The 10,000-nt window shown below is 38.7% G+C and overlaps 2 protein-coding genes across 2 annotated transcripts in view; one reads left to right on the top strand and one right to left on the bottom strand.

The window, feature by feature from the left end:
• The window catches only part of LOC138007728 (staphylococcal nuclease domain-containing protein 1-like), a 34,617-nt gene extending 34,300 nt beyond the window's left edge, over positions 1 to 317 (top strand). Inside the window, exon 31 of the mRNA XM_068854788.1 lies at positions 1 to 317. This exon is cut by the window's left edge and continues 355 nt beyond it. The gene's annotated coding sequence lies outside the window, so the exon portion shown is untranslated.
• Positions 318 to 4,066: 3,749 nt separating this feature from the next.
• LOC138005899 (homeobox protein BarH-like 1) lies at positions 4,067 to 6,004 on the bottom strand. Its single transcript, XM_068852073.1, has 2 exons — positions 5,638 to 6,004; positions 4,067 to 4,586 (listed from the first exon to the last, which is right to left on the bottom strand). The coding sequence occupies exons 1-2, from the start codon at positions 5,912 to 5,914 to the stop codon at positions 4,210 to 4,212; spliced, it is 654 nt and encodes a 217-aa protein (XP_068708174.1). The 5' UTR covers positions 5,915 to 6,004; the 3' UTR covers positions 4,067 to 4,209.
• Between the last annotated feature and the right edge of the window lie 3,996 nt (positions 6,005 to 10,000).

Below are 10,000 nucleotides of genomic sequence, written 5' to 3'. Positions count from 1 at the left end.
TTTTCTGAGCTGCTTTGCAGCTACTGAGCTGAGACTTGGTGGAACAATCGTCGCTACAAAATTCTCTCTGATCTAAAAGTTTCTGCTTGCACTCAAGAAAAACGAGAGCCTTTTTGTGTGTTTGTGTTCAGTCCTTAGGCTGAATTTCCTCAACTCGCCACACTCGCATGAGTGTTTTACTGACCCTCCACAGGGTCGAAATCTTTATTTTACTGATAATCTTTAAGTAGTTTCGTACTGTGCTGTTTAGGCAGAGAATGACTTTATGATCAAGTCGAGAAGAAAACTCACGGAAAATATACAAATTACAAAGACAATTTTTTTTGTGTGTTTTTGGTGGTTTAAATTGATTGCCGTCGAACCAATTCTTGGTTTGCATCCACGTGATGAGATGGCCATGTTGGAGTACTAAGCAATAGAAAATGGCCTCACAAATTTTGCATAATAATGTGGTCAATACATTTTACTGCATTGTTCTGTTCACCAACGTTGCCTCGTGACGTCATATGCAAACGATCAATGCGTGTATCTTACGAGACGTTTTTGAGCCACGAATGTCAACTGAAGAAGTGAACATTTCGTATGCATGGACAATAGCCTCTCTAATTTTTAACTAATCGGCTCTAATAGAGAAAAGAGACTGTTAAGACAAGTTAAAAAAGGGGAAAACAGCTCGCTTTCGGTTGCCGTAATTCATGCTCTAGAATTTCTCGTGCTTTTGCTTTCTAAAGTCATTTGCTTTGACCGACAAAAGAGACGCAGATACTCAAATGAGCCAATCACACCATGCGGGCATCATTGAGTGCGGGGAAAGGCGTAGGAGTCCATAGCAGTCTGTATTATTTTATTACAGAGCGAGCTTCGTTGTCCAAAGTACCAACTCCGGGCAGCCCTAGTGAGCTTGAGGTTCTTAAGTCTTTTTATCTTGCTTTCTTGTGATATTTGTACATTTGTGTGTTATCTCGCGGCTGTCACTCATATGGTGTTTATTCCGGCATTAGATGTCTGCTTTATGCATAAATGTTTTGCAGGGGGATGTCTTTATTAGTTTTTCGCGTTTATTTAGTGTATTTCTGGCCTGAGATGCTGTGTTTTTCGTTACCTCAGGCTTTGCGCGGTCTTGGCGGTAATACGTAGCTCTTTCTTTCATTATATTTTCCTTTAAATTTTCTTGTCAGCAAAACGTTATTCTTCGACAGTCCATTTATTTCCTTTATCTCCTCGCGTTTTGTCCTTCGCTCTAGGATGACAGTTTTGAAAGGGGAGTCTAATTCCCTATTGAATTACTGAGGATCAAAGCTGTCATCCCTCGAGCCATCTCCTCCTGATACTTCTGTCGTTTCTCATAGCCCCCTTCCAGGCGTTTTACATTCGCCTTTACCGTTCTGGAATGGGAGTTTCTCCTGATTCCAACCCGGAAAGCTCACTCTGTCCTTCAATACATTGGATGAAGATTGATAATTCTCCTCTTGACATGGCTCAGGGGATGGCAGAGAATACGGCAGGTACAAAACAAAGGTCACAGGCCATTGCTTTACCAATACAGAAAGTATCCTAAAAATTCATAAAAGCTAACCTTAGGCCTAATTAGGCCTAAACAAACGTTTTTAGGTCTAAGGTTAGCTTTTGTGACCCGTGTTTTGTACCTGCCGCAGAGAGTAACCTTCATGTCTGGCTCTGGTGTTTTGTGAAGCGGTTCTTGGGGGCCACGCCCTTGGTGATGCTTCGGGATCCGGAAGCTTTTGTCGCGGGTATCCTCCTCACCGAGTCAGTTGCCTTCCTGCCAGGGAACATATCTCCAACGTTGCACCGTACGAGGTCTCACCCAAGATTTTTTGCACTGGCTCAAAACTACGTTATATTACCTTAACTTTAGGTAGCCTACGTCCCCCGGAATGGAGCCCCCTCTGGCCTGCTTTGTTCAACTTCCTATTTGCCTCCGTCTCGGGAATCCGCACGCCTTTATGATGATTTCATGGCTTAGAGAATTGTCGTCGCCATTCCTTACACATCCTGTTCTAACGTCTTTTTCCTTCTGAAGTATTTTTCTCCCTCCTTTTCGTTTTGTGTTCCTCTTAGCGTTTTTCAGTTTTGGGGTTTTCCTTCGAGGTTTGGGTGTGTTTGGTAGTTTATCTATTCCACAGTACCTTGTGTTCCAGTAATATTCCTTTGTGGCCGCCACCCAGACCTCCATATCTCGGGTAAGGTCGGTGTAAAAAGGTTACTATTCAACAATGCGTTGTCGTTATAGTGATACCCACTGTTTATAACCACAGAACAAAAGAACCTTTTTTTCGACAGGCAATAGATCTCTGGTTGGGACACAAATTACAATAGGTTGCGAAACACTATTCACCCTTTCCTTTCAGCTATTTCTCTCGAGCCATCGCCAGATACGCTTTTCGAATGTTTCAGCTTCAAAGAGCATTGCACTCCGTAAGACACTTGACTTGTCTTTCCTTTAGCTGGGAGGACAAGGTGTTGAGGCGTGTTTCAGTAGGTGACACTGTACAATTAAGTCTAAACTTCATGCTCTTTCACGCTGCCAATCTTTTTCCCTAAGCCTGCGTTAAGGTTGCCAAATGGAAGTAGTGGTCCCTGGTGCTGACCAAACGGATTGCAGTGTCTGGAAAAGAGATTGTCCCGTAGTTTACTTGTGCTCCACTGTGGAAGTCGCCAATACAGAGCTTTCTGGACCCCTCCGGGTTCTTTCTGGAATATCTTCTCTAATACGCATTAATTTTCTTAAGAAGGTATCACCTCAATAAACTTCTACGCAAAGTAATTCATGTGCACTTATGTTAGGTAAACTCTCTCTCTCTCTCTCTGTTTCAGAGGCTCCCAAAAAGTGCAACAACCAGTTGTAATTTTTTATCTACGACCGCGCAATTAACACCATGTGACGTCAAACTATACTTTGCATTGGTATAGTTTCTTTGAAGTAGTTTGTGACATCAACCCGGTATCCAGGCAACCCATTTCCCCTTCATTGCACGATCATGGATCAAACTATGACCACTTTTCATACAGGAAAGTGAGTTTCAAGAAAAATGTAAAAAAAAAAAAAAATCCAAATACGTCTGGGGCGAGTGCGGAGAGTGATTAAAACGAAGAAGTTTGTTGAGAAGAGGTGAGGTGTTACGGTGATCAGTAAGAGTTAAAACACTGACAGGATTCGAATACAGCGGATAACGTTCACTTTATTTGAGACCATTAATTAAGCATTTCACGTACGATTACAGGCGACCCAAAAGTTTCTTCGCCAACAATTTCGCTTGAAATTTGCTTTCGACTTCCTCCCGTCTATCCCTCTTATACTTCCGCAAAAAAAAATCTTTTTCAATCTCATTAATCTTACAAGTTATATTATATTGATTTAAGAATCAGATAAGGAAGAGAAATCGAATTTTAGTTTACATTAGAGTTGGTTTAAAAAAGAAGGAGAAGCAAATAAGAGTTTCGTAGCAAGCGATTATTAAACACAGTTTTGGTTAACTAGAACATCATTTGGTTTTAATAAACCTTCGCCATTTCCTACTTCAAATAAATATCAATTATTAACCCAAACACTCTGCCTTTACCTTTTTCAGCCACATATTACTGATCCTTCATCACTTCTGAAAACACCAATTCTTTTTTTCAATGTGAGATTTTACTCAAAAATAAAAAAAGTGTACTGAATCATACCATCTGATTCAGGCGTAATCCACATAGTAGATGGTTTGGACGAGATGCTTAATTGAACCCCAGTTAAAGTTGAAGAATTAACTTTTAGGCCATTTCTCAGCTTTTCAATCTAGGAAGGCTTTGACAAGTCTGTGATTTGTTGAAAGCAAAGACTGTGTTTCAGCTACCAATGTCAAACTCTCTACCGACTGTCATATCAAGTATTCATCCCACACCCTTGTGGTAACTATTTTTGCGGGGGCGACCAACCCATCCTCAATATTATACACCTTGGAATAGTTTCTGATTTCTGAGCCCGGCAAAAGCAATAACCAATGTCATCTTAATAGGACATTATTTTATGTACAATATTTTACAGTGGATACCGTGCTTTTGTAAAAAAAAAAAATGCACCGGTATCCTATATTGTGAATCGGTGATGAGGTTACGCAGCATTATTTTGTTACAATTAATTATTTACATTTCATTCGTGATATATACAAATTCTCACTGTCTATGAAAATCAGGTAGATGTGAACCTTCTCATTTTTTATCTGGACTCTCTTTCTCTACTTCTTTGAATTCCTTGTCATCATTATCATGATTGCTTTCAGGTCGCGTCACTGCATCTTCATAGCCTTCAACTCGTTTGTTGAGTTTCTTGTCCTTTTTCCATTTCATCCTTCTATTCTGAAACCAGGTTTTCACCTGAGTCTCGTTCAAGCCTAGGGTTTGAGCAAGTTTTGCTCGACTTGTCGTATCCAGGTACTTCTGATCTGAAAAGGTTTTCTCCAGAATGCGCAGCTGTAGATCAGTGAAGACTGTGCGTGATTTACGACATCTTCGACCGCTTGGTGTTCTGATGGTTGGCTTGAGGCGAAAGTAGACTGGTAGGGAGTTGAGAACTTCAGGACTAGGATCTGGTTATTCAAACCAAAAATGTGCATTAAAAAGAAATCTCAACTGTTCATGAATCCAAATTTGTGGCTGGAAAATTATTCATGAGATAGGGATTCGATGTGGATTGTTCAGAACTCAGCCGAGTTCAATGAACTTCATAATAACCAACGCCAGAAATAGATTCATGAAGAAAGGGAAATCCGTGGAAGAGTGTATTACTTTAATTTCTATATCGTTATCAGTTTGTTTTTGTCTAGTCAGGAAAATGCCTTAATAGCAGTATATCTTTACCCGCCTATTTCATTTCCACGAAGTTTAAAATGATTTGAATGCCTGGTTTTGAAAAGTACGCTATATATAATGTTTCCTTAGAGAGTATATACCGGTATAGATAATTTTAGTAAATCATTGAATGCGGAGCGATTTCCCGTCGTATTGTAATAATTTCACCGTCGCCAAGACGGTCCCCGGCTGGCTCCTTAATTTTTAGAAATCATTGTGTCTTTCTTTTCGACTTGAGGGTTATCAACCGAAGAGTGCGTGAGCATTGTATTTTTATGATTTTCTTGTGAAAAAGCTCATCTTCGTCGATGCCAAAGAAAATTTGGGTGTATAAGACCAGAAGTTCAGTGTCACTTCTTGAAATGGCAAAAAATAAAGAGAGATAAAGTGTAAAAATCAAATTACAAAATTGGGAATTCCAGGAAAAAAATGACGCCTATTATGGGGAGGAAAAGAAATTAAATTTCGCAAAGTATTTGCTTTGCCTCACACAATATACGATTTTGAAGTCATTATCGGCTCAAGTTTCCACGATATCTTTCTTCTAAAGTCATTCACATCTTTTGTAACATGGCAATAAATTGCAAAAAATTTGGACTGTTTAATCTGAATAAAATTCCAAGTGAGCAAGGTTAGCTATCATCGAATTTATCCCGTAGGAGCGTAAGATTATAGCAAGGGTGTTTTCCCCTGATGGTTTCTCCAGATTAGTGAATTAATGGCGGTCCTTTTTCTTGAAGATTAAGCCGTCTAGAAATTAAACTGTTCCGAATTGATAAAAATCTTTACCCTGGTAAACAGACGAATGCTCCTCTCGGCTTCTTGAAAATAAACTTGGCATACCAAACTTGAAAGCACTGCCATTACTTGGAGGAATCTTAGGCTGGTCGCGTGAACGCGGTTCTTGTTGGAGTTGTGGCTTCGGTACGAGGTAAGCTGACTGTCTTCTTACTAGAAGATCATCTATCAGAAAAGAAGACCGACTTGGGGAAGTATGAGGTAGAGCTGGACTCTGCATGTACGGCGACTGCTGGTACAACAGCATCGGGTCTTGCGAAAAGAACATTGTTGGACGTCTCCGATTTTTTTTCTGATCAAGTTTTTCTCTTTTGATGGTCCGACTTAAGTCGCTGTATGCACACAAATGACTCAGCAAAGAGTTTCAATCACGTTTAAGAAGCTTTCGACAATTTGGGGGAGTGCCTTGTGACCCCTTCTTGACTTGAAGCTTTTGTTTTCTTTTACGGACAAACTCATTCCTATTTGATTGACATTTAAGCACAAATTATGTTTAAAGGGCTATTTTATATTCATCCAGAAATGAAGAAAGGTTAGAATCATCTTCAAACTAGGACTACTGCATGGCTATATAGCGATCTCAAGCAGACTTGTGATTTCACCACAATTTGGTTATTTTTTGTCAATTCCCTTGATCACCACATCAAACCCAAGATGACACTCGTTAGAGCTTTTTGGAGGCAAATTTCAGACAATTAGAGATATCAAGACTTTGGATATGCTAGTTAGAAACAATAAAGTGTATATACGCATGCCTTGTTTGCAATTCCAGGAGAAAATTTAACTGCCCGCGCATACTAATAACACTAAACACTGTGTAGTCAATAAAAACTGGCTTTCTTTTATGGGTTTAATTAAATCCGCAGTACGGGAAGTGAGCATTTGAAAGAAAGGTTTTAATTTTGTCATGTCGAATAAATATCCGACACAATTAAATTCATTATTTAACACTTACACCATTTTAAAAATGCTAGGTAAATTTATTTAAGTTTTTGATAATTGCACTGACTTTAAGGAGAACTATTTGAAGGTGAACGTTTATTGTCGTACTAATGTAGAAATCTAATCCGGCTGTGAAGCTAGCGAAAAACTGTCAATTACTCAATGCTTAAGAGACTTCACGACGCTAAACAAACATAATCATTGAGGAACAGCGTGCCTCTAACTTCTATTATGAACAGTAACTGTCATATTAAAGTATACGATGCAGAAGTTTTAGCGTCTTAATTGAACCTGGAGGAAACTTGAAATAATGGGTGTAGAAATAAGATCGCTTGCTCTTTACCAACAATTTGAATCCACTCCTGGGAAACTCAATCCTTTAATTACGAACCAAATTTTGGTCGCAAAAATTCAGTTTTTGGGTATTATCGAGTTTCCTTAATCGACCCCTAAATGAAGTTGCCAAGCAGATTCTTTTTATGAATGAATATTTCTATTGATGGTTGTACCATGTACGAAACAAAGACAAGACAATGGGAGATTTGATCTTATTGCTTGAAATTATCTGAATTGGTTCGTCACATCAACTTAATTTGGAGGAAAATGACTTGATATCAAGTAAATAATTTAACAATTTCGGAAAGATAAGAATTTCTTTTGTCTGTGAAACCTATGTTGGTGCCAGGGGTTCATTTTTGACTTGCCTCATTTTGAGGCCATAAAATAATTTTTGCTTTCCGATCAAGGACAAAACAAAACAATACCAATATATTCAAAAGGTCATTTACAAGTGCTGAGGTTTTTATATAACTTGAAGAACATTGAGCGAAAGAAGTGTTTTAATAACAGCTCCATCAGTTCTAATTTTTATAATACTACTATCAAGTCTAAGAGGGTCCGTGTCACAAAAAAAAAAAAAACACGAAATTGGAGGTCTTATTTTCAAGACCTTTCTTTTTTTAAAAGACTTTTTTTTCAAAGAAACGTTTTATTGAAAGTACCGAAAAGTAAACATCTTACAAAGGCAATTGCCCGGTGGCTAAAATATTGGTAAAGATCCAGTATGATTTCCGAACATGCCGGAAATTTAACATTACACTTTTAAGTACGACGCGACTGTCACAATGATCGGACGTGTTGCAGTGCTATATTTAAAACTAAGTGATCGAAGTTTGATTTTGATTCGAAAAGGCAGTATGTGGACGATAGAGGTTCATTAAAGAGTTAATGATCGCGAGAACGCTAGTTTCTCCTGTGAAGTAAATTACCGGCAAGGTTGAGGTTTTATTTTACGAGAACAAGACCGAAAAAGAGTGAGTTAACATTCAGTAAATATACAAAAGCACCTCTAGATCTACGGACGGCAAACCGGCAAGCTGCTGCTTGAGCTCTGTCATAAAACTACGTGGAAGATTCCCCCTGCTGAAACTTATTTTTCTCAATTTAACGCTTTGTGTTAAATATTGAAAGCTGTAGCTCAGTAATAGGCAAGAAATAAGTTTTAGTTAACTGATTGAGGTTGAATTTTACTTATTGGGAGCAAGGCAGAGGGCACATGTCACCGTGACTGTTGACGTATGTTCTACCATAGTAATGTTTGGAGAATCAGTTTTTATGGTTTGAAGAGAATACTCTGGCGCTACAAATTAAAGAATGAAGTGTGCATCAGTAGTTACACGATCGGCTGCTGATTATCATGATCGTTCTCACGGTCTGGGTTTAACTGCAAGAACGCGTAGCTGCCGGCGGTGGAAGTCAATTCTTTAATGTGCTATAAAATAAACAGGTATACAAATCAAAATAAAACACGCGAAGAAGTATTGTTTTTGCGTTTTATAAAAAGGAGAGTTTCAAGGGCGAGAGAGGAAGTTTAACTCCAGGTCGATTTTCTTAAAACGAAAACTAAGGCAGCTGATTTCTTCCCTCTCTCGCTGAAATTGTAATTAATTTTACTAAGCTCTTTCCTATCAGCTTAGATCTTCACATTTGATTAAAATGACGAAATTTGGGCGAGATAACAAAAGAAACAAACAATTGAAGAAAGACACATGCAATATGGTGCGGTACACGAAAACGCGCACTTGGCTTTTCGCCGTCTGAAAACGAGTTCTTTTGTGTGTTCAATTAAATACCACACGGATCAAAGGCTTCAAAGATGAGATGTGTTTTGTAAAAACAATCGGATTAACTCTAGGGGATTTCATTCACATTCTTAAAGATGCAAGAACGATTTAACTCATGAAAAAGAAGATAAATGCCTAATAAAAACCGTTGTAGAACAAGGAGAAGGGAAATTAAGGAAATCGCTGTCACAAAAAGTGATTATTTTAACTCATTTTTGATAAAAAGAAAACTCTTTTATCAGTGTTTTTTGCAAGTTCGCACGTACTTATGAGATAATGACATTGAATTAACGAAACGAAACGGTTGAATGAAATGATTGAAACTTACCAGCAATATCGATTGAAAAGTAGGACATGGGGTATAGAATTTAACCTGGGCAGTGTCATCGTGCACGACATTTTTAAATTAAAGCATTTAATTTTGTCAGTCTCGTCATCAGGCGGACAATCAAATGAACCACGTATATTGTAAAGAAAATTCTCGCAAATGACGCATTCAGCGAAGAAAAACGCGAGCGAACAAGTTACAGCTGCTGTTGCTTTTTCCTCTAATTGGCTAAGATTCGAATCCAACAAGAGAAAGGAGCGCTAGCGCTGTAAACCAATCAATTCGAAGCAATCACGCGGGAAGACGCTCGCTTGCAAGCCGCAGTTGGTTGTGGTCTTGTTCGGCATTCGTTCTAAAATAGGAGCGACATTTACGAGCCAGTAACAAAGCGTAGAATTATCATTCACGAAATTACCTTTTAAAATTATTGTATATCATATCAATCATGAAACTGATTGCTGTCGCTACGCAAGAATCAGTTAAAAATCAAACTCTGGTGGTATGTGTGGCCTTGGACGTAGTGTCGCATTCCAAGTTGTTCTGTCTGTTTATGTAAAACATATCTTAACCCTTTGGCTACTAGAGATTTGGCCGAAAAACACGTTTTGAAGCTAGTTGAGGGGTTTTTTGGTCACTGTCGTTCTGTTTAAGAGCTAAACCTCCCTACAAACCCGTTTCCAGGTTGTACACTCCGCGGCCTTTTCAGCCAGGTGCAAAATAAGCGCTTGCAAAGTTCGGCATACGCAGAAAGCAACATTTCGACAGTTTTTGGGTTTAAAAGTAGCACAACAAGCTTTCACTTTCCGCTTTCTCTCCTTCCCTCTCTTTTCGCTTAATTTCCTTGCCTCATTTGTTTTTTTTTTTTTTCAACTTGCTGGGCATTTGGTAGGCTTTATTTTGGTAGGAAGAGTTTCCGAGAAACCTTTCATCATCTTAGAATTAGGTGCTCAGAAAGGTAGGT

Source organism: Montipora foliosa, chromosome 6, assembly GCF_036669935.1.
Source record: "Montipora foliosa isolate CH-2021 chromosome 6, ASM3666993v2, whole genome shotgun sequence".
Lineage (NCBI taxonomy): Eukaryota > Metazoa > Cnidaria > Anthozoa > Scleractinia > Acroporidae > Montipora > Montipora foliosa.
Note: the sequence above shows the minus strand (reverse complement) of the source record. Positions and strands in the feature narration are given on the sequence as shown.

What these genes read in the sequence shown, in the direction of transcription:
- LOC138005899 (XM_068852073.1), bottom strand. Translation starts at nt 5,914, where the DNA reads ATGTTCTTTTCGCAAGACCCGATGCTGTTGTACCAGCAGTCGCCGTAC. An exon ending in GCATTCGTCTGTTTACCAGG is followed by an intron (nt 4,587 to 5,637) that starts GTAAAGATTTTT and finishes TTGAATAACCAG; the next exon opens with ATCCTAGTCCTGAAGTTCTC.